General features: G+C 52.2%; 1 protein-coding gene across 2 annotated transcripts in view; it reads left to right on the top strand.

The window, feature by feature from the left end:
- Positions 1–302: 302 nt before the first annotated feature.
- Grik5 (glutamate ionotropic receptor kainate type subunit 5) overlaps positions 303–23,096 on the top strand; it is a 62,354-nt gene continuing 39,560 nt past the window's right edge. The window contains exons 1-11 of one of the 2 annotated variants that reach the window (XM_021218656.1): positions 303–626; positions 3,975–4,103; positions 4,372–4,536; positions 6,786–6,883; positions 6,963–7,128; positions 9,028–9,206; positions 11,092–11,145; positions 11,244–11,405; positions 12,559–12,711; positions 13,060–13,164; positions 13,268–13,375. In XM_021218656.1, the coding sequence (XP_021074315.1) occupies positions 4,025–4,103; positions 4,372–4,536; positions 6,786–6,883; positions 6,963–7,128; positions 9,028–9,206; positions 11,092–11,145; positions 11,244–11,405; positions 12,559–12,711; positions 13,060–13,164; positions 13,268–13,375 (1,269 nt within the window). In that variant the 5' untranslated portion in view covers positions 303–626; positions 3,975–4,024. The remainder of the gene's footprint in view (positions 627–3,974; positions 4,104–4,371; positions 4,537–6,785; positions 6,884–6,962; positions 7,129–9,027; positions 9,207–11,091; positions 11,146–11,243; positions 11,406–12,558; positions 12,712–13,059; positions 13,165–13,267; positions 13,376–23,096) is intronic. The other variant, XM_029531823.1, reaches the window with a different exon arrangement.

Raw genomic sequence — 23,096 nt, 5'->3', positions numbered from 1 at the left:
CGGCCTCTCCTGGCCCCCAAGCATGCTTTCCCCGTGGGGTCTGAGGGGTTGAGGACTCCCGGCCCTAGCCTCATCCAGGGCAGGGCCAAGGCTCTGGGGGGAGGGGGGGAAGGGGGCGGCCCCCTCCCCCCCAGCAGGCCCTCCCCTCCCCCACTTCCCCGGATGGCCGGCTTTCTTTTCTCCACCCAGTCCTCACCCCCAGTGCCCCCCCCAGGCCGGCCCGGCTAGGGGAGGGGGCGGGGGCCCTTTCCTGGGCCGGCTTCCCCCTCCCCCGGCTTTGCCTGGGCCCCCTCCCTTCCGTTTTCACCTTCCTCTCCTCCTTTCCTCCCTCCTTCCCCTCCGTTTGCTCCTTCCCCCTCTCCTCTCTCCCCTTCTCTCCTCCATTTTCTCCTTTCCCCTTCCTCCCCTCCTGGCCCGCCCTTTGCTTTTCCACCTGTCCTTCCTCCCCGCTGCTGGGGAGACACCGTTTTGGATTAGTTGGGGGCCACCGCCGGCGGCGGGGGAGGGGGCCCAGTGGACTGCCCTCTCCCCCGGCCCCAGCCTCACCAGCACCCAGCATCGGAGCACCTCCTGGTTGTCGTTCCTCGGGCCTCGAGGGAGCCCAGCCCTCCGTCCCACCAGGATCCGTGAGTGTCTGCAGGGCGGGGATTGGGCTGGGTCCTGGGTCCTGGAAGGCCAGGCTCCCTGCCCGGCTGGCGGGGGGGGGGGGGCACAGTCCCTGCTCCCCGTGGATGGCAAGGAACCTATTCCTCGCTGCTTTGTGCCCTCCCTCTCAACCTCTGATTCCCCACGACCTCTTCTCCTTTTCTCACCCTACTTGTGGGTACACACCTCACACCTGCCCTCAGTCCCAGCTTTCAGGGGTCCTGTGGGCTCACTGGCTCCTGTGGTAGCCAGCTCACTTCACTGGTTCCTGGATTGTCCCTCCTCCCAGCTTTGGGTCCCAGACCCACACTGGCTCCTGACTTGTGTGTTGGGTTCTCTCTCTCTCTCTCTCTCTCTCTCTCTCTCTCTCTCTCTCTCTCTCTCTCTCTTTCCTCTTTCACTAAGCCTTACCATAGGCCCGGTCCCATTGCACCTCCTGTCTGTCTTCTGGAAATGCCTTTACATGTTCAAGTCTGCATTTCGCCCGTCTCCCAGGCCTGTCAGACTCTGCCCCAACTTCTGTTTTCCACGTTCTCCTAAGCCTGGCCCTGCATCTGTCCCTGATGAGACACAAGTTCTCATCTAGTCTTCTTCCCACTCTCTTTCCATTCTTTGCCTGATCCTCTCCACCTCCAGCCTCCCCTCCCCCAGACCCCACCGTGGGCCCCCAATCTTCCCCATCCACTGCTCTCTGTCCCTGGCTTCTGCCCGGGCTCTTCCACCCACCTTCCCAGTCTTTCCACTTGTGAACCACACCACCTGGCCTTCCATCCCTCCCAGGACCCATGGGCTGGGGACTGTGTGTGCTGCTATGCCCTTCCAGGGCATCCACTTTAACTCAGTTTCCCTCCTGGCTCATCCTCTCTCCAGCTTGTGTGGTCAGCCCTCTCCCTGTGCACTTCTTCCTCAAGCCTTCTCATCCTGGATTCTGCCCCTCTGGCCTCAGCCTCTTTAGGCTGCTGTGCAGCTTGTCCCTAGCTCACACTCTCTGTGTGTCTGTCTCAGGCTGTGGTTGTTTGTTTGTTCTGCTTTTGGAGACAGGGTTTCCTATAGCCCAGGCTAGCCTGGAACTCACCATGGAGCTGGGTCTGGCTTTGAACTCCTGACCCTCCTGCCTCTGTCTACTGATGGCTGGTATTACAAGTGTGTGTCAGCACACCCTGCTGGCCCCTTGTTTGTTATACTTGTTGTTATTCATGTTTGGGCCCCCTCTCTTCTCCTGTCTGCCTCCTGTCCATTGCACGTGTCTCCCCTTGCCCATCTCTCCTCCAACCTGTAGGGCCTGGCCCACTCTCCTCAGCTCCCCTCCGTTGCTGGCTCTGTTTCCATCTGTCTGTATCTGCTTGGCCTGAGTCCCTGGGTCTGTGAGTCCTGGACCGACCTGACCCTGCTCCTCCTTGCATCTCCCATCTGCTTCTCTGGTATCTCTTTGTTTTTGAGACCGGGTTTAACTCTGCAGTCCAGGGATTCACTATGCATCATAGGCTAGCCTCAAACTCACAGTGATCCCCCTGCCTCCAGACTGCAGGAATTACATCCTGGTGTGAGTGTCCTACTTAGAGTCTGTCCTTTTCTCCCACTTAACTGTAGTCAGCACTTTGGGGGGCTGTCTTTCTGTGTATGGACCTCTGTGTTTATTCACTCCCCATAGACCGTCTCTGCACTGTGCCTCTGTCCTTTGGTTTCCATTTGTGTCTGCCACCTGTGGGTCCCTGCCCTTCTGCCCTGTCTCAGTCTTCTTGTTTGTAGTCCCTGATCCCCATTTGTTCCAGATGTCCCAGAATGAACTCCCCTCCCTCCTGCCCTTCCCCTTGAGAACTCTCCTTTTAGCTCTACCAGAATTCCTTGCTCCCCTGTCCTGGTCAAGCCTCCACATTAGATCTAAATTGCAGTCTGCAGCCACCAGTCTGTTGAGCATGTCCTCGTATCCCTCAGGCTCTCCTCACCAAAGGCCGAGGGATGTGGAGGAGGACTTTCTCAAGGTCACCCAGTGAAGTAGGGGCAAGTGTGGGACTGATTAAGGCACCCTTTCTCCTTGGCCTGAACTTTTCTGGCCAGAAAAGCCAATTCTAAGCCTTGGCTTGTGACTCTGCCCTTTCTAGGGAGTGCTTTCCCTGGCTTCAGGTGGGATGTCAGGGGACACCAGACACACGTCACAGTGCTCTGGGCTCTGCAATAACCCCTTTCCATTGGAGCATGGTCTACAAGCAGGTCCAGGGATCTGAGTGTAAAGCACATCCTGCCCGGCAGTTACACTGCTAAAGGCCTGGAGTGCCCAGAACAAAGCTGTACTCCCCGAGGCTGGACCCCTGAGTAGAAGTCATGTACCCGTATCCCAGCTCCCCAGAACAGGGTGCAGGCAGGGCTTCAGTACCCACTTCTTGCAGGCAGCCTTCCAGAGTTCTGTCCTTCCCACCAGACGCTCTGGTCTCCCGAGTCAGTCTGGGCCTCTCCCTGTTCTCTGTCTTTCTCTTCCAGTCACTCACCCACTCCCATGCACTGATAGCCCCTTGTTTGATCTTGCCCTGCTCCTTTTCTCTGGTGTCTGTCCTTTATGTCTGCATCTCCCAGTCAGTCCCGTCTCTGATTGCCTTCAACTTTTCTTCTCTCTCTGTTTTCAGCCGTTTCTGCCATCCTTCTGTGCTTCACATCTGCCTGTTTCTCCTTCCTTTCTCACATTCTGAGTCCCAGCATCTCTCCTTGTGCAGCCTCTCATCAGACACTTTTTCTTCTCTTCTCTTTCTTCTGTACTCTTTTTTTTTTTTAGGTTCTTTGCTATGTCCCTCCCTCCCCGATTCTCTCCTTTGTTCCATCTCTCCCTTCCTCCCCCTCACCAAGTTTCCCAATTCTGAGATTCTTTCACCTGTCAGACCCTGGGTATCCAGGCCTCTCTCCCATGGGATTGTGGGAACGATGGACGTCAGGAAGGTGGCAAGTGAGGCTTGGGATGGGGTTGCCTAGCAACCACTGCATCCTCTCCAGCCAGTTTCTGTTGCCTAGTAACAGCTGCCTGCCCAGAGACAGAGGCGGGACTGGGGTGGTGGTAGCACTTTTCAGTTTCCTGTTGGGGTGGGGCTGGTTCCCAGGTTCACGCCTATTTGTAATTTCTAGTAATGCCTGTCCTATCTGTGACCTCTGACTTTTCCATCTTCCAGAGCTCACAGCTATATGAGCTTGGCGTCCCCAGCAAGCCGGGCGTTCAGAACTGTATTCCTCCCGAATGGTGTCTGGGTGGGCTATGCTTGCCACCCCATCGAGCAACTTTCCTGAGGGTTGCTGTCCCTCTACATTGGCCAACTCCCTTGGGGCTGGGGGGGGTCTCCCTGCAGGTGGCGAGTGGGGGCCGCGGCAGCTGCGTCCCCATGAGGAGGGGAGGAAGATGCCGGCTGAGCTGCTGCTGCTGCTGATAGTCGCCTTCGCCAACCCCAGCTGCCAGGTGCTGTCATCACTGCGCATGGGTGAGGCCCCAGCACCCTGCTCCTCAGAAACTCTCCCTCCAGGCCCCTCCCTGGAGCTCAGGCACACTAGCACCAGAGTGCTCTGGCCCCAGCTTCTCCTGTGGACCCAGGAGTCCAGATACTCTGCCATCCAGCCTTAGATCCAGGAGTCTAGGCCCCTTCATAACTATACCTCCCTCTACTCTAGAGGCCACAAGTCCAAGACCCCACAGCTACCCTTTCTCAGGCCCCAGGAACCTGGCCCCTCCCAACTCCTGTCTCCTCTCAGCTGCAATCCTGGACGACCAGACCGTGTGTGGCCGTGGCGAGCGTCTGGCCCTGGCCCTGGCCCGAGAGCAGATCAATGGGATCATCGAGGTCCCAGCCAAGGCCAGAGTGGAAGTAGACATCTTTGAGCTGCAGCGGGACAGCCAGTACGAGACCACGGACACCAGTGAGCGGGGCCTCGGGGGCGTGGGGTGAGGCAGGGCAGGTGGGGCCTCGGTCAGTCCCTCCACCTCTGGCCTCCTCAGCTCAGCCTTGTTCCCATCCCCTTGCACCTGCTCCCTCCCTGCCTGCCTGGCTCTGTCTCACAAAGTGGCTGCAGCTGGGTTGACAGGCCCAGGCACTGAGGCTTGAGGCTTTAAAACTCCTTGGTGGGTCGGGAAAGGTGTTCTGGAACAGTCTAGCCTGGGGCCTGCTGCAGGTGAGCAGGAGGTAGAGTATGCACAGCCCCAGCTCACTGCAGAGCAGGCTTGCCCCGTGATAGGTCAGGCTGCAGAAGTGCCTGCTATCCTACTTCGCTTTTTGTGGCCGTAATAAAACACTGTCCAAAATCAACTTTCGGAGGAAAGGGTTCATTTTAGATTGCAGGTTAAATAGGCCAGTATGGAGGCAAGCCAGGACAAGAACTCAAAGCAGGAAACTGGAGGCAGGAACTGGAGCAGAGGCCATGGAGGAGCGCTGCTTACTGGCTGGCTCCTCTTGGCTTGCTTTCCTACATACCCCCACGTCCACCTGCCCAGGGGCAGCACCCCCCCCACAGTTGAGCCCTCCCACTTCAGTCATTAATCAGTTACCCCCATAGACCTGCTCCGTCTATGTTCCCGCTTCCCAGATGACTGTAGTTTATGTCAGGTTAACAAAAACTAAGCGGCACACTCGCCTAACTGTGCTGGGATCATAGTTCTTTGCAACCTTCTGCATTAAAACACATTTTAGCCGGGCAGTGGTGGCGCACACCTTTAATCCCAGCACTCGGGAGGCAGAGGCCAAACTGTCTCGAAAAACAAAATAAAAACAAAACGAAAAGACACGTTTTTATACTGGGCATGGTGGCTCTACCTGTAGTCTCAGCCCGTGGAAGGCTGAGGCAGGAGAGTTTGCTGTAAATTTTAAGCCAATCTTGGCTACACAATGAGTTTCAGGCCAGCCTGAGCTATAGAGTAAGATCCTGCCTGAAAAACAAAACAAAACAAAACAAAACAAAACAAAACAAACCCAAACTCAAACTCAAAACAGCAGACCGGTTAGGACTGGGATGTGCCCCACTGAGTGTTCATAATACATAGGTTTGACTCTAAGCACAATGCATAAACAAATGTGTAAACAATTTTCTTTCTGGAAAGTCTTATCAACAGCTTTGTTAGATCATGTGGGTTTCAAATCACCAACAGGGAGAATGGGGTGGACTGTGTTTCAGGCTTTTTGACTGGTACATCACAGACACAGTCTAGAAGAAGCTGAGATGTATGGAGGCTTGCAGAGGCAGAGGGTAGAGCAGGTGTGCACTTAGAGTTGAGCCAAGGAACAGGGTGTGGGGTGAGGCCATCTTGACCAACTGGACTCAGCCTGTGTTTGAGGGGATCCTGAAAATACAGCCAAGTCTGAGGGAAGCGGGGACCCACAGTCAAAGGGAAGTTCCTGGCATATCTGTAGAGACCTAGATCTAGCCGTTCGTGAAATAATCCTAGGAAATCATGAGTTCCGTAGCCACTGATTAGTCCATAGTCCTCTCAGTGGCGTGGTCTAATTTCTATTATCCATTCTCTGTGTCGCTCTCCTTCCCTCCATTAACCCCACCATGGCCTCACACATTCGAGGCAAGCTTTCCAAACAGCCCAGCCAGATTATTCTCAGGCTGTCCTGAGATCCTGTCATGGCTCACTCATAACAGCCAAATGGGTCATCTTGTCTCCACCAGACTCCTTCCTTCTGTGCCCTCCGTGTTGAGGGTCCCACTGCACAGGACCAGAAGCCTGAAAATGGTCCTTGCTTTTCATCTCTCGCCCGCCTCTTATTTATCTCTAGATTCTTTTCCTGTCCATCTCCTCTCCGTCCTCTGTAACCTTGCCCTACTTGGGGATGGCCAGCTTAAGGCACATATCACCCACCTCATTCACTGCTCCAATATGGCTTCAAGTGCTGGTTACACAGTGAGGGCATTTTGGGTAGTAGAGTGACTAAAGAAGTTGGGAGGGAGAGGGAGCCAGCTCTTGGTTTGCAATTCAAAAGGAGGCTCACAGAGCTGGGCATAGTGGTTCAGGCCTGTAGTCCCAGCACTTGGAGACCCAGGCAGGAAGGGTATATGACCCACAGCTCTGACCCCTCTGGATCCTCTCTTGACCAGGTCAGTTTCTTGAGGGTGGGGCAGGAGCTGAAGCAGAGGGTCCCTGACTCTGGTTTCTTCTCTGCCCTTCACAGTGTGTCAGATCCTGCCCAAGGGGGTTGTATCTGTCTTGGGACCCTCCTCCAGCCCAGCTTCTGCCTCCACCGTGAGCCATATCTGTGGGGAGAAGGAGGTGAGGTTGGGGTATGGTGGGAGAGGGTGTGGGGGTGAGACTTGAATCCCTGGCAAACAACATTTCCCTTTCTGTCCAGATTCCCCACATCAAGGTGGGTCCCGAGGAGACGCCCCGCCTTCAGTACCTTCGATTTGCATCTGTCAGCCTGTACCCCAGTAATGAAGATGTCAGCCTGGCAGTCTCCCGAATCCTCAAGTCCTTTAACTACCCCTCAGCCAGCCTCATCTGCGCCAAGGCTGAGTGTGAGCAAGAACTGGGTCTTCTGTTCCCATTCTCTTTAGGCACTCCTTTCCAAGAGCCCTGGTGGTCCACAGGGTTCCCCATGTCTTTCCCCTTCAGGAACTGGGACATCTGGTTCCATAGACGCCCCTACCCCCTTGCCCCTAAGAGACCCATGTGACAGTGAACCCCTTTTGCTGGGCCCTCACCAGGATCTTTCAGGATAGCAGGGGCAGTGCTGGCATGTAACTTTTAAACATGTATTATTAATTTTGAATTAGTGTACAAAATGTTAGATTTTATTTGACATGTTCATATGTACTTATCATGTCATTTTGCTTATAACTGCCCTCTGGCGTGCAACTCTTGGTCTAGGGAAGGTCTCGGGCCACAGAGTGTTCCAGGAGTTCAGTGTCACAGGGCACACAGAGCCGCCAGGAGATGTACGGGGCATTTGGAAGGGGTTCTGAGCCATCTGGCAGGCTCAGAGCCCATATCCTAGAAATGCTACATCTAAGCTGAACTTGAAGCATTGGAGAGCACGTTCTGATCAGGGGCCTTGGTGGGACAGAGGTGGAGAGCCCCAGAATACAGCCCCCGAGAAGTCCCCAGGCCAGAGTGTGGAACAGTGAAGTGAGGGGGTCAGAGAATCCTTGGAGATTTCAAAGCAACAGCACAGAATGAGGAGACATGGTCAGATCTGTTTATAGAGAAGCGGCAGACATAGCGACATACGTGTATCAGAGAGCCCAGAAGGATGCAGAAGGAGAAGTGGGTTAGGTGAGGTGGTGGCAGTTGGTTGGCGAGCTGAGCCTCCTTGAGGAGAGTTGGATGGGGCAGGGCAGGGTGTGCAGGTCGTGGGTGACACCAGAACTCAGTAGAGAGGAGGAGAGCAGTCTGTAAGTGAGCATGTTGGCTGTGATGTTCAAGTGTGGTGGCCGGGGGCGGGTTGTGAGTGTAGAGTTGGGGGAGGGTACTGAGCCTGGGAGGAAGTTCTCTTTCTGGAGGTTCTCGCTGAGCAGCTGCTGTGTGTCAGACTCTCGTGTTAGGACAGCCACGAGAGAGGTAGGCACACATGGTTGTCCTTGTCAGACCTCGCCAATGACAGAAGTCAGGCAAAACCTGAGTCTGGTGGGTAAGGTCAGTTCTCTGGAGAAGGAGGAAGGCCGTACGTTTGGAGTAGCAGTAGGGAAAGTGGTGACTGTTGGCCTCTCAGAGACGTTGTTGTCTGAGCAAGGGAAAGATCAGGGATCGGCGGGAACCTGGAGAAATGGTGTCCCAGGGAGAGGGACAGCCAGGCTAAAGCCACAGGACGGAAGGCTGACTGTGGGACAAGGGAACCCATGTGGCTGGACCAAGTACAAGCATTAAATGACAGAGGGGATGAGAAGCTTGGCACAGATCAGAGCCACATCGGTTTGCATCACTCTGGCTACTGTGTGGGGAGCAGACACAAGCAAGTGTGGCCAATGCAGGAGGAGAGAGATGGCGGTGGCTTATGCCGGGTGGTTTGACAGACTCGGATGTGTTTTGAAGACTGGGTAAGTGAGGGAAAGAAAGAGGCTGCCATCAAGGTTCTGGATAGAGACCAGGCACATGGTGATGGGCTGTCACCTAAAGGACGCAGACTGGTGGAGGAGACAGTTACCTGCTGTGTCAGACATTCCAGTGAGTGGTCAGACCCTGGAAATCTGGGGAGATTTCTTACAGGAGGTTTCACTTGGGAACCCCTCAAAGAATTAAGTCCCCAAGCCCAGTGTCCAAGAGCCCCAGCTGTTCCAGAGACAGCCACTCCACCTTCTGAGCATGCCCTCCAGTCTTAGGCCCAGCTGCCATTGCTGGAAGAAGAGAAGGAACGTCTGTGGGCTGTGTCTGGGGAGGCAGAAGGAAGGGTTCTAACACAGGGCCTGGCCCTCCCTCAGGCCTGCTGCGGTTAGAAGAACTGGTGCGAGGCTTCCTCATCTCCAAGGAGACGCTGTCTGTGAGGATGCTTGATGACAGCCGGGACCCCACGCCGCTACTCAAGGAGATCCGAGATGACAAAGTGTCCACCATCATCATTGATGCCAACGCATCCATCTCCCACCTCGTCCTCCGTAAGGTGGGTCCCCTCCTCTTATTTTCCATAGAACTGGGGGTACAGATAACCTCAGTGGTGAGAAGCGGGCTTTGTAGGGTCTGTTTTGCAGTTCCCTGGTCACATGACCCGGGGCAGTCCCTTATTTTGTCTGTGAAATGCAGCCATCAGTTGGTCTTACCTCTTTGGCTTGTGAGGGTGGTGAGCCTTCAGCAGGGCAAGTCCTTAGAGCCATCCATGTTGGCCCAGAGTAGACATCTTAGTCATCAGCCTTTACGACTATGTTGTTGCTGAGTGTTTGTTTCTTTTAAAAAAAGATTTATTATTTTAATTATGTATAGGTGGGGGGAGGGGTATGTGCACATAAGTGCTGGTCCCTTTGGAAGCCAGAGGTGTGGAAGTCCCCTGGGCTTGGTGTTACAGGCAGTTGTGAGCCAACTGGGTGCTGGGAATTGAACTTGGGTCTTCTGAAGGTGTAGTACACTCTCTTAACCGCATAGCCATCCCTCTAGCCACTGTTGTTTTTGAGGTGAGATATCTCTTCCAGTGGCTCAGGCTGACCTTGAACTTGAGAACTTTTAGGGTTTTCCTTGGAGCTCTGTGTATATCCTTAACTGGGGCTCTCTTCCACCATTCAGGGCAGATATCTTGAACATCATATAGACATGGAAGCTGGGCTTCTAGAGGCAAGGGCCCAGAGCACCAGGACCTTTCCCCCTGGGCTTAGCACATGCCATCCATCAGTGAGCCACACTCATTAATCATTCATTCCCCGGGCTGAAGTTTTCTTTATAATCAAATTTGTATTATTTTTCTCCATTTGTTTTTCATTTATTTTTCTCTTAATTAAAACCATATGTCACTGCTGATCGTAGGCTGCTGGAAGAAGTGTTGATCAGGCTCTGAGGATATAGAGGCTTAGGGAAAGACGCTCTGGGTTGGCAGGCCTCCTGGGCAGAGACCGCAGCCTCTCCCAGGGTACTGTGTGCATTGAGGTCTCCTCTCTTCTGTCTTGCCCTTCCCTGATACCCATGTGTGCAAGCCCAGCTTCTACCCCACTAGAAGTACAAGCTGGAGCCCTGAAATGTTAGAATTCTCCTATGTGGCCTGTCCTCCTGAAGGATCATAAGATGGAGAGAGCTCAAAGAAGGGACCTGAGATTCTAATTGATTGCCTCAACTGCAGAATTTCATTTTCTCCCCTCCCTCCCTCCCTCTTTTCCTTCCTTCCTCCCCTCCCTTCCTTTCCTATCCTCCTCTCTCCTTGCCTTCCCTCCCTGCCCCTCCCTCCTCCTCTTTTTCTTTTGGTGTTTTTGGGGATCAAATCTGTGGCCTTGTGCCTGTTAGTTGAGGGCTCTGCCATTGAGCTGGATCCTTAGCCATTCCACCTCATTTGAGCCAAGATCTTCCAAAGTTGCCAGTCTGGCCTTAAGCTCACTCCGTAGCCCAGACAGGCTTAAGCCATTTGAATAGCCACGATTACAGGTCCATGCCCCCAGGCCCAGCACCCGGGTTCTTTTCTGATGGATGATCAACCAAGCTGAGCCCTAAACATTGGCAGTGCCAATGACATTGGATATCTTAGGGGTAAGGCTAAGGTTTCTGTCCCTGCCTGCCCCATGTCCCAGGCTTCCATTCATCTCCAGTAGGAAGTTTTGAGTGCCTTCACTGGAAACAGTAGATGTCCGAGGGCCCCGTTCTCTGTTCTGCCTGGCACCAGTCAGCATGGTAGAATGCAAGGGACCCAGGTCCCTTCTGCCCTCACTTGTGTCTCCTGCTTGCTCATTTTGTCTGGGTGTCTCTTACTGTGTTTTCTACTGGGTGTCTCCTCACCAGGCCTGTCTCTAAATCTCTCTTCCCCTCTTGGGTTCCCCCGTTCTCTGCCTCTCGGCCTCTCCTGTGTTCTCCAGGCTTCGGAGCTGGGAATGACTTCAGCGTTTTACAAGTACATCCTCACCACCATGGTGCGTACTCGGACCTATACCCCTCCCCAACTCCCACCTACCTCACCTCCCTACTTCAGTCCTGCCTCACGCCTTACCACTCTTCTTCTTGGTCCCAGGACTTTCCCATCCTGCATCTGGACGGTATCGTGGAGGACTCCTCCAACATCCTGGGCTTTTCCATGTTCAACACCTCCCACCCCTTCTACCCAGAGTTTGTGCGCAGCCTCAACATGTCCTGGAGGGAGAACTGTGAAGCCAGCACCTATCCTGGCCCAGCGGTGAGCATACAGATACCCACTGGCACGAGAGACACACTGACACTCGGGACAGCTTGTGAATCTCATTCTGATCATACGCAAGACCTCACAGTGAGGCCCCATGATGAGTCTGACCCAGACTTCCTCTCGACATCTCAAGCTTCTCCATCATCAGCCCAGGGCAGACATGGCCTCAGGCCATTTGTGCTCCCCCACCACTGCCCCCATTTCCTATGCACTGTCCTGCAGAACCAGCACCTCCCTCTTACTAAGATTTTTGCTCAGATGTTTCCTTGGCTGAGAGACCTAACTTGTGCTTCCTGATTTATTTTATTTATTTGTTTAGAGACAGAGTCACACTGTGTAGCTCTCAGTACTGCCACCCCTGGCCTTTGTTTTGGGGTGTGTTATCTCCTTGTTCCCCAGAGCTGTGCTCAAGGTAGAGACAATCGTTCCTCCATTCCTCTTGGGTGGAGGCATCCCAAGCTCAGAAAGGGGTTGTTGAGACATGGCCATCCAGCCAGGAAATACTAGAACCAGGCTCTCAGCTCAGAGCTGTGTGCCTTCCGTGTCCAGGATCAATCCTTAAGCTCCTCTGACTCCTTACCCACCCTGTGTTCATTCTCCCATAACATAAAATGCCCCATGGACACGTAGATGGCACCAGTGGATGCCTTGCTCACTTAGCCACACAGACCTGGCAAGCCCAGGAAGACGGCTGGCCATCTAGATTAACTCCTCTCAGACAAGCCAAGCATGGTGGCACATGCCTATAATTCCAACATTTGGTAGGTAGAGACAGATGGATCAGGAGTTCAAGGCCAGCCTCAGCTACAGCCAGTTTCAGGCCAGCCTGAACTATGTGAGACCTGTCTTATAGAACCAGAAGAAAACAAACAAATAAACAAACCAATAATAATGACAAAAAAACAAACTCAGAAATAACCCTCTCCAAGTAGACATGGCCGTGTAGCCTCAGCAAGCATCAGACACTGCACTTTTCCCCAGTCACCGTGTCCCCAGAAGACACCAGCACCCCTCCCTCTCCCTGACCTACCAGTTTTCCACTCCTGCAAAGATAGGCGTTGTCTGTGGGTTGAGGTGACCCCAGAGGGGACCTCGGGGGATCCCCGGCCACACTGACACTTTCCCTGCCTTACCACCTCCCACTCAGCTGTCTGCAGCCCTGATGTTTGACGCTGTGCACGTGGTGGTAAGCGCTGTCCGAGAGCTGAACCGAAGCCAGGAGATTGGCGTCAAGCCACTGGCCTGCACTTCGGCCAACATTTGGCCCCATGGGACCAGCCTTATGAACTACCTGCGCATGGTGAGCCAGGAGCGAGGGGTGTGGAGGTGGAGGGGAGCAGCAGCTGCCTCAGGCCGGGGCACTGACTGTGTCTCCCCTGCCCTCCCTCTGCCTTCTCCCCATGCTGACTGTCCTTTGTCCTGTCTGACCATCCCACTGTCCCTGTGGGGATTGTATGCTCTCTGGACCTTGCTCCCCTGCATCTCTTCTCTCTTTGACCCTCCTCCTCCTCCTCCTCCTCCTCCTCCTCCTCCTCCTCCTCCTCCTCTCTCTGTGCCTTTCTCTGCTGCTGCCTCATCCCTGCCTGGCCTTCCCACCCATCTCTGGGCCCCACCTCCCCTCCCTCTGCCCCTCCTCCTGCCCTGCTAGGTAGAGTATGACGGGCTGACCGGGCGGGTTGAGTTCAACAGCAAAGGGCAGAGGACCAACTACACACTGCGCATCCTGGAGAAGTCCCGCCAGGGCCACCGAGAGGTGAGCAGGCCTAGGGTGATGCCCGAGCCCTGCTAGGAGCTGGTCTTTGAGGCTTCTAAGAATATGAACAGGCTCTGTGCTAATGATACCTGTCTGTCCCCAGATAGGGGTGTGGTACTCTAACCGGACCCTGGCCATGAATGCCACCACCCTGGACATCAACCTGTCACAGACTCTAGCCAACAAGACTCTGGTGGTCACAACTATCCTGGTGAGTGGCCGACATGGGGCAGGGGGCAGTAGGTAGAGGGGCCCTAATCCTGGGTTTTCCTGAAACAGCTTCCCAACCTGTCCTAACACCTCAGGATGGGGAGGAGTCCCTCAGCCGGCACAGGTCAGTATACAGTATAACTGGGGTGTCCCATGCACAGAGCAAGCCCAGACTGCGACCAAGGTGTTGCCTTTCCAGCCGTAGCCAGAGCAGGAGAGGGTATAGACTCCGCAGGGGACCCGCGCTCTGTGATAGGCTCTTGATAATCATTATCGCAAGGATGGTCATTTTGTCATACTTTGCCAGTCTAAAGTGCTGACACACGCCAGCCTGTTCAGGGTCCACCTTAAAATGTGGACACCGAGGACAAGAGAGATGAAATACCATCCAGTGCATGGCAGAGCCAGGACCAGAAGACCTGTCTCTAAGGATGAGTCTGATTCATAAATGCTGTGCTTTGAAACGATAGTCCTTGACCCTGAGTTCCAAGCCAGGATACAATCCAGTGTCACAGGGGCTTCTACTTCCCATCCCCACCTAAGTTGAGATGTGGGCCTTGTGTGTCAACAAGGGCTGGGATATGTCTCTATCCATAGAGTGCTTGCCCAGCATGTACAAGGTCTTGGGTCTGATTCCCTGCACCGTAGGCCCTGTACTCAGAGGGTGAAGACAGGAAGATCAGGACTTCAAGGCCAGCCTGAGCTACATAAAATCCTGTCTCTAAAAACAAATGTACACTAGGCCTTATTTAGGTGTTACTCTTGACCACAAACTGTTCCATGGTGACGATGGAGGATTTTGTTTTCCTGCTGTGTACAATAAGGAGAGTCCCCTTCAAGTCCCCATCTGGGTGGAGTGTCAGGTCAAGCCTGGCCCTCTGGGTTGCACCCTGTTGCCCCTGCCAGCACTGTGTCCTGTAGGCAGAGGCTTACACACAGGGCCTGGTGGGCAGGAGCTTTCCTGAGCAGCTGAACCTGGGGCCAAGGGAGCTGGACAGGTCAGGTAGCTCCACTGTTCACAGCAGCCAGGCCCACACACGGCCTGCACCCTGCCTTGTCCACATACTCAGGGGCACCGAGCTGAGCCTGCTAACCACAGTAGCATGCAAGTTCAGGGACGCTTTTCACAGGGTCTTAGGAACCCTTATTAGCAGCCTGTCTCTAGGACATTTCTGACCTAAAGTGGACCTCGAGTACCCCTGGAGAAGAGCCAGTGAACCAGTTATAGAGGGACAGATGGCTTGCAGACGGGAAACCAGACTCTCCCTAATAGCTCCACTGAGGGGCCTTGAGGCCTGGTTGGTGGGGGCTGTGTCACCCATGTGTGTGCTGTGCTCCATCCCCAGTTCAGCCTGGGATTGAAGGAGATAAGACCTCGGTGGATAGCAGAGCCAGAGGTCAGGGAGAAGTGTTCAGAGGAGTCCCCGAGGCCTGAGAACCAATATTATTCTTGATTCATAAACTCCATTCCCTTCTTAATTCCTTAAATATCTGCTGAAGCTGCTGTGTTCCTGCCCTGGCCCAAATCCTATAGACAGACAGGAGTCAACAGGTGCTTTGGAGGAGCACTGAGGGGACGAAGTGCCAGCAGGATAGGGGAGACCACTCCAGACAAGGTCATGAGGGGTTCACAGAGATAAGACAGATAGAGAAGCGGGAGGAAGGCTCACAGATGCGGTGGCAGTGCGCAGAGAACATACGGGCTATCAGTTCAGACAAGCATCCTCAATGTGTGTGGCTGGACATGTCCCAGTGGTCATCAACACTTTCTATTTTAGTCTATTCGACTCTATTCTCCACACTGTGTCTCTCTGTGTAGCCCTAGCTGCCCTGCAGCTCTGTGTGACCCAGGCTGACCTCCGATTCACAGAGAGTCACTTGCCTCTGCCTCCTGAGTGCTTGGATTGAAAAATGTGCACCCACACGCCTGGCTGGACCATACATCTGTAGTGAACATGGCTGTTCACAGTCCTGTGGCTGAGCACACTGCTGAGCTGTCAGCTTTCATGGGTCTGAGCCCAGTACCTTTAGGAAGCCACTTTCAGGGGAAACGGAGGCAGGGGGAGAGTTTAGGGGCTTGTGTTGAGGATTGCCTAAGCAGAAGGTGTCAGAGCTGATCTGAGGTGACATGTGTTTGTCCTTGTTGGCCATATCACCTCACTTTGTGCTTTTTCCTGTCCACAGGGTTGTGTTCTGGCCCTGACACTGCCATCTACACCCTGTGTGGCCATAGCAGCACCCTCTCCTCTGCCCCTGGTTCCTTTAAAGTGAGGGAATAAAGGGTTGGACATAGGACTCAATGACTAAGAGCACTAGTTGTTCTTCAGAGGATCTGGGTTCAGTTCCTAGCATCCCCAAATGGTAGTTAACACTTGTCTATAGCTCCAGTTCCAAGGAACCTGATGCCCTTCTCTGGCCTCCACAGGCACTGCTATTATAGTTCACAGACATACATGTAGGCAAGACACCCATACACATCAAATAATAAAATTAAAATTTATAAGTGAGGGAATAACCAGGGTGTGGTTGTGCATGCCTTTGATCCTGGCACTTGGGAGGCTGAGACAAGCAGATCTCTGTGAGCTCAAGGTCAGCGTGGTCTACAGAGGGAGTTGTAGACTAGCCAGGGCTAGAGAGAGGCCTCAATAAAGACAAGACAAAACAACAGAAAGTGAGGGGCTAAAGCACTCCTAACGGAAGGCAGCTTAGGTCAGGGTCTGATAAACTATACTCCTAGATTTCATGCACATGGATTTAGGTCCTTGCTTGATAAAAGGCAAGCAGCTGATTGGGAAGGATCTAGAATCTTTCTTGCTTTACTTAATTTGTGTTTTCATTTCCAAGAGATTATCTGTTCCTATCCTGTCTCCTGCTGGAAATCAAGCCCAAGAATCCCTCAGTGGGAAATTCTAGGCAAGGGCTCTACCACTGAGCCACGCCCCCAGCCCTCACTGGGGGATTCTAGGCAGGGGCTCCACCACTGAGCCTCACCCCCAACCCCTCACTGGGGAATTCTAGGCAAGGGCTCTACCACTGAGCCATGCCCCCAGCCCCTGACTGGGGGATTCTAGGCAAGTGTTTTGCCACTGAGGCATACCTCCATCTTCAAGAGAGTTTTACCAAAGTGTAACATAGTCATATATACATTCATGACTTTCACAAATTATACACTTTATATCCTTGAATTTTCACAAACTAAACACACTTACATTATTACCAGCTTCTTATCCTGAAACCATGTCCCAGTCACTAACTGTCCACCTTTAGACATAAATGAGTTGTGAGTGTGGTGTCACATCTATACTTGCCCAGTACTGTTTATAAGAGCCATGTGGTTGCGTGGAGTTCAAGCTCATGACAGTCTACATATCTGTCACATGAGGATGGATACTGGGCTTTGACGTCCACAGTCATTGCACTAAGAACACTGTATTGTGTGACTCTTGTAACCTCGTCTTGAGACTTCTATGGGTATGTTCTGAGGAGTGGAGTTGCTGTGTCGCCCCATGTCTGAGCTTCAGAGGACATCGCAAAAACCTTTTCCAGAATGGCTGCAGCACGACCCGTCTTCCTGCAGTGTGTAACTGAGAATCTATCACTCTCCGTTCTCCCTGGTGACTGTGCATGAAAGTGCCCAGTTGTAGTTGACCACCTTTGTGTGTGGATTGCACATTTGAAAAATCCTCTCTGGGGATGTTTTTGAGAAACTTGAGATTAATAAGTGAATGCATAGCTGTCACCCCCTAACTGTGAGGCAGAGGCAGGATGACTGGGGGTTCCAGGCCAGCCTGAGCCACATAGAGAGACCCTCTCAAAAAACCAAGGACTGGAGACATGGCACATTTGTAAAGGATTTGCCTTGCATGTAAGACGCCCTGAGTCCCATCCAAGCACTGTCCCCAAAAGGGAGGGATATGACCTTTTCATTAATTTTGGAATTAGACTTTCTGGAGACATGTCCTTTGCCTAATATGTATATCACAGACATCTTCCCACCCTCTATGAGTCACCTTGTCTAATTTTTTTTAAAGTGATGTCTGTATTATTTTAAAATTTCATTTTATTTTTATTATTTTATGGGCATCTTAGTTGGTGTTTTGTTTTTGTTTTTGCTGTAGTAGAACACTGTGAACAAGAGCACCTTGGGGAAGAAAGGGTTCGTCTTACAGCCTGTAGTCCATCATGCAGGGAGATGAGAGCAGGGGTCTGGAGGCAGGAACCGGGGGAGGCCATGGGGTCGCTGCTTAGTGGCTTGTTCTCCATGGTGAATTGAGCATGTTTTCTTATAGTTCCTGGAACACCCCCTCCCCAAGCCCAGGATGGCGCCACCCGCAGTGAGCTGAGTTCTCCTACATCTAATAGCAATTAAGAAAACGCCCTATGGGGCACCTACAACTCAATTTGATGGAGACATTCTCAGTTGAGGTTCCCTCCTCTCAGAGGCCCGAGTGTGTGTCAACTTGATATACAGACCAGCCAGCACCATGTGTATATGTCTGTGTGCCTGAAGAGGCTAGAATGGGGCCATGTCAGATCCTCACAGACTGGAATTACAGCTGGTTGGGAGCTGCCGCATGGGGCTAAGACGCAAACTCTAAAAAAGCAGCCCTGAGCGAGCGATCTCCCCAGCCCTACCTCTTCGTTCTTAGTTATATCTTTTGATAAAAGGATGTAAGCTGGGCCAGCAACATAGCTGAGCTAGCTTAGTAAGGAAAGCCCTTGCTGTGCAAGACTGTTTTCCTGAGTTCAAGTCCCAGAACCCACCTACAGGCCAGACCCCAACTCAGAGTCAAAGAGTAATGTGAAGGCTGCAGACAGCTCAGCGTCAGGCCGTCTGCCGGCATGTAAGTGCCGAGCCCGAGACTCCATTCCCAGTAGCACAGACACACACAGATACACACCTGGGTCTTGTGTCTGTGTCTGTGTGTGTGTGTCTGTGTATGTGTGTGTGTGTGTGTGTGTGTNTGTGTGTGTGTGTGTCTNTNNNTCTCTCTCTCTCTCTCTCTCTCTCTCTCTCTCTCTCTCTCTCTCTCTCGGAATAGAATCCAGGCCTTCCCACATACTAGACCAGTTCTATACCACTGAGCCATGCTCCAGCTCAGCTTTTTTTATGGTTAATATTTTTAGAGTTTAGGAATTCAGCTAGGTATGATAGAAAACATCTATAACCTTAGTACTCAGGAGACAGAGGCAGGAGGATCACCACAAGTTTGAGGCCACCCTGGTCTCCCTAGCCTTTTACCCACTAGGGAAGCTATGTTTACAAAGCAAGTGTTCATTTCAAAGCTCTGGAAATAAAAGAAGAATTTTGGAGTTCTTTGCCTACCACAAAATCAGGAAGAGATTTTCTTGTTTCCTAAAAATGTAGTACCCACTCCTGACATCAGTGTGTGCGGTCCCCTTAGAACCGACTGTCATGGATTATGTAAGGCAGGGCCTCAGGAATACATCTTTCCTTATGGATGTGTAACTGAGGAGCGCCAGCTAGTAGAGCAATGATTTGGCCTTCCCACACGTATTTACCTTTGTCAGGGATCAATATCCATTTACATGTGGATGTTCTAACCCTCTGCCCTACTGGCCTGCCCTAAGCATCAGAGCCTGCTTCAGTGTTAATGTTCACCAGAGTAAACCTAATAGGCTTTTTTTTTTTTTTAAACCACTAAAAGACTTTCTTTTGAGCCAGGTGTGGTGGCACTCACCTTCGATTCCAGTACTCTCAAGGCACAGACATGGCCAAGCATCTGTGCCTCACATCTCTAACCCAGCACTTGGGAGGCAGAGGCAGATGGAGCTCTGAGTTTGAGGCCAGCCTGGTCTACAGACTGAGTTCCAGGACAGCAGAGAAATACTATCTCAAAAAAAACCCAAAAAATCCTGTGTGTGTGTGTGTGTGTGTGTGTGTGCGCACACACATGTGTGTTTGTGTACAACTTATAGGTAGGAGTTGATTCTTCTCTTCCATCATGTGGGTCTAGGGTATGGAACAATTTTCTTCAGGCTTGGTGGCAAGCACCTTTTACCCACTGAGCCCTTTCACTGGCCCTTGAACCTGTTTAAGCATTTCTTTAATGTTTATGTTTAATGTTGATATGTGTGGAGCTCAGGGGATATCTTCCTGGGAACTGGTTCTGTCCTCCTGTCTGGTTTTGAGGCAAGGTCTCTCCTGTTGCTCTTATTGTAGTGTGTACTCCACACAGGTTATCCTGTGAGCTTCCAGTCAGCTCCGTCTCTGACACAGCCCACCCTGCTGTAGGACTGCTGACATTACAGAGTCCGCCCATCACATCTTGGTTGTTGTTTTTTTTTTCACAGACAGGGTTTCTCTGTGTAGCCCAGAACTCACTCTGTAGACCAGGCTGGCCCGGAACTCAGAGATCTGCCTGCCTCTGCCTCACAAGTGCTGGGATTAAAGGTGTGAGGCACAGATGCCTGGCCACATCTGACTTTTTATGTGAGTGCTGGGGATACAACTTGGGCTATCACAGTTTTGGTATTTTACCCTCTAAGCCATTCTGCCAGCCCCTCAATCTTAATTAATTAATTAATTAATCTATTTATTTATTTATTTTCATTTGGAGTATGTGTTCATATGCATACATGTTTGCTCACGCGGGTCCCACATTGCCATTGTGGGGGATCAGAGAAAAACATGTGGGAGTTGAGTCTCTCCTTGCACCCCACCGTGTGGCCAGGTGTCTTAATTCACTGAGCCATTTTGCCAGCTCTCTGTCTTGTTTTGAAAGGGCTCCCCTTCTCTTCCTTCTCTCTCCCTGGGTCCCTCTCTTCCTCTGGAGCTTGCTGTTTTGCTAGACTGGCCACAGGCTTCACCACAGCCCCAGATCTGCCAGTCTCTACCTCACAACACACACAGCCTTGCACTGGGCTTACACATGGGTCTGATGCCAAGCCTGGCTTTACATGGCTGTATGCTCAGGATCCCACACTTGCACAGCGGACACTTTACCTGCCCAGCTCCTGGACAGTCCTTTTTACAGAGGCTCCACGTGCCTTAACCCTTTGCAGTCTGTAGACTTTTAAGTAAATCTATATCTGTATATGCATCTTCACCTATACCTATACCTATACCTATATTTATCTGTAGTTTTTAAAGTCTTCATCAGCCCAGTATAGTGATGTTCACCTGTAAGCCCAGAATTTGGCAGAAGCAGTTTGAGAGCACAGTGTGAGGTTTTACCTTAAAACAGAAATTTGACAGCATTGCTTAGGGGACAGATGATAAAACAAAACAAGGGGGGGAGGAGGGTTTTCATCAAGAGTTAATAAGGAAAGTGGAACATGGTGGCACACACCTTTAATCCCAGCACTCGGGAAGCAGAGGCAGGCTGATTTCTGAGTTTGAGGCCAGTGTGGTATACATACACTGAGAGCCTGTCTCAAGCTAAACAAAACCCCCCCAAATTAATAAGGGCAAAACCAGCTGCCATCCCACCCTGGACCCTCATTTTCCTTGGAGGCTAGCAGCTTCCAGAAATGTTCTATCTACAAGCACACCCCAGCTCTTTCTTTCAGAGAACAGCATATTGTACAGGTTGTTCTGTAGCTGGCTCGTTTCCCCTCTTAATATATCTTATAGACCTTGCTATTTTCGTGGTTGCCTGGGATCCTTTTATGACACTGATGATCTCTTTAACATGTTCCAAATTAGGTCTTTGTTCCCACCCAAGCCCCACTGCAGTGACTTTTCTTGGACCTGTGTCTCTGTATAGATGTTCAGCCAGTCGTGGGACAGCTTTTGAGAGCTGGGCTCAGCAACTCCCTTAGCCTGTCCACAGCGCTGGGCTTCTTAAAGAGTGTCCTGGCTAGAGCCTCCTCCTTAAGAACCACTAGGAAGATCAATGGTTCAAGGCCAGCCTGGGCTACAGAATGACTTTAAGGCCAGCCTGGGCAATTTAGTGAGGCTCATTCTCAAATGAATGAATGAAACAAACAAATGAAGAGCCCTAGGGGCATTGCCCAGTGGGAGCCTTGGGTTCAATCCTTAATATCGCAAGGGGGGGGGGGCGTTGTGGCTTTGGACCTTTAGTTGAGTGCCCAGGGCTGTAAGTTGGCAGTCTTGCGTCCTGTTTGCTGGAGTTCCGTGCTTGGCATCTTTGCCATCACTGTAAGCTCAGACCGCTGTGTACAGACGGAGCCCAGGCCCCTCGGGCTCAGATTCGGAGGTCTGCTTGGCACACGGGACCCAGTAGAGCTCTGGTGTGTGCAGGCCGCGTGTGCGTCTCAGCTCTGTGCTTTCTTTCCCTCTGTTCTGCTTTGGCGGGGGGCCTTGGGCTAGATGCCGTACCCCTAACCTGTTTCCTCCTTTGTCTGACCTGGCAGGAGAATCCCAGCCCCAGCACACGCTCTTCTTGTCTCTTACTCTCGGCTCCCCACCCCACCCCCGTCTGTCTGGCTTCTCCCACGTCCATTCCCCCACTCTGTCCACTTGAGCTTAGTCTGGCATAGGGCTTAAGAGCAGAGCTTGGGGCTTTGGAGTCACAGTGACTTCCCTCCATGTCCTCAGCTGTAAAAGAGAGGTAATAATACCACCCTCCCACGCTGACAGAGCTGTCACACAGCAAGCCCACGAGAAACACTAGCGGCCGCCGCTATTATTAGTGTTATCTCACATCCCCGTTCCCGCTCCACATATTTGCATTTGGAGAAGCAGCTTGGGAGGGAGAGAAGCCCAGCCTCCCTCTAGCCTGCTGTCCCCCAGTTTTGTTTGTGGTCTGAGATTGCACAGGCCTTGGTGTACCCTGGTCTCGTGGGAAGTCTATGGAATTTTTAAAAACTCCCCAAATTCAGAGACTTAGAACTGTTACTTCTCATGACTCTGAGGCGTGATTGGGTGGTTCTCAACTTGTCCCTTCTAGGGCTCTCTAACTACCCTCATCTTGTGGCTAGTCAAGAGGTAACAGAAGCCTAGAATATCCATGCGTGCTCCCGTTGGCTTCCAGTCCCTGGGTCACCCGTCCTCCTTCGGGCTGGCCTGGGCTTACTTACGTAGAGGTCTCAGAACTGCTCTGAAGGCTGAGGCTTCAGAATTTAGCCAGCATGATTTCTGCCTGTCAAGACAAGTCATAAAGCCAGTTACCAAGAAATGGGGGAGATGCCACCACCTGCTGATGGAGTTAGGGGAGGTAAAGTTGAGGGGGGAGTGGGCTAGGATAGTCACACATCTGCCACCTGCTCTCTGGACACCAGTGTGTGTGCATTAAAAACAAGTGCAGGCTTTTCATCCCGGCTATTCGGGAGACTCTCAAGTTCAAGGCTCCCCTGGTCTGCAGGGGTAGTGAGACCCTGTTTCAAGAAAGTGTAGAGAGGGTTGATGTAGCACACAGGAGAGAGTTAGTCTATCCCATGGTAAGCGTCATGGCTGTTATTACCAGAGCGTTCTCTCCCAGGTATACTCTGAGTCCTTTGTGTAACGGGACACTGCCCTGCCACCCGCTCAGATAATAAGTGCCAGGGTAGTGCTGCTTTTATTCCAGTTGTCCCCAGACGCCCGTGCTTTGCTGGAACTCTGGAAGTCTCTGCCTCTGTGCTGTTCCGTCAGGCTGAGAGCGGTAAAGCTCTCTTGTGACCCTCAAAAGTAATCTTCAGTGTAGTCACAGACAATGACACACACATCTCAGATCCTCACACTCAGACAGCTGAGACAGGAAGATCGTGTTTTAATCCCAGTTCTCAGGTAGAAGAAGCAGGAGGAGCTCTGTGAC

The sequence above is a fragment of the Mus pahari genome, chromosome 19, assembly GCF_900095145.1.
Source record: "Mus pahari chromosome 19, PAHARI_EIJ_v1.1, whole genome shotgun sequence".
NCBI classification, from domain to species: domain Eukaryota; kingdom Metazoa; phylum Chordata; class Mammalia; order Rodentia; family Muridae; genus Mus; species Mus pahari.
Note: the sequence above shows the minus strand (reverse complement) of the source record. Positions and strands in the feature narration are given on the sequence as shown.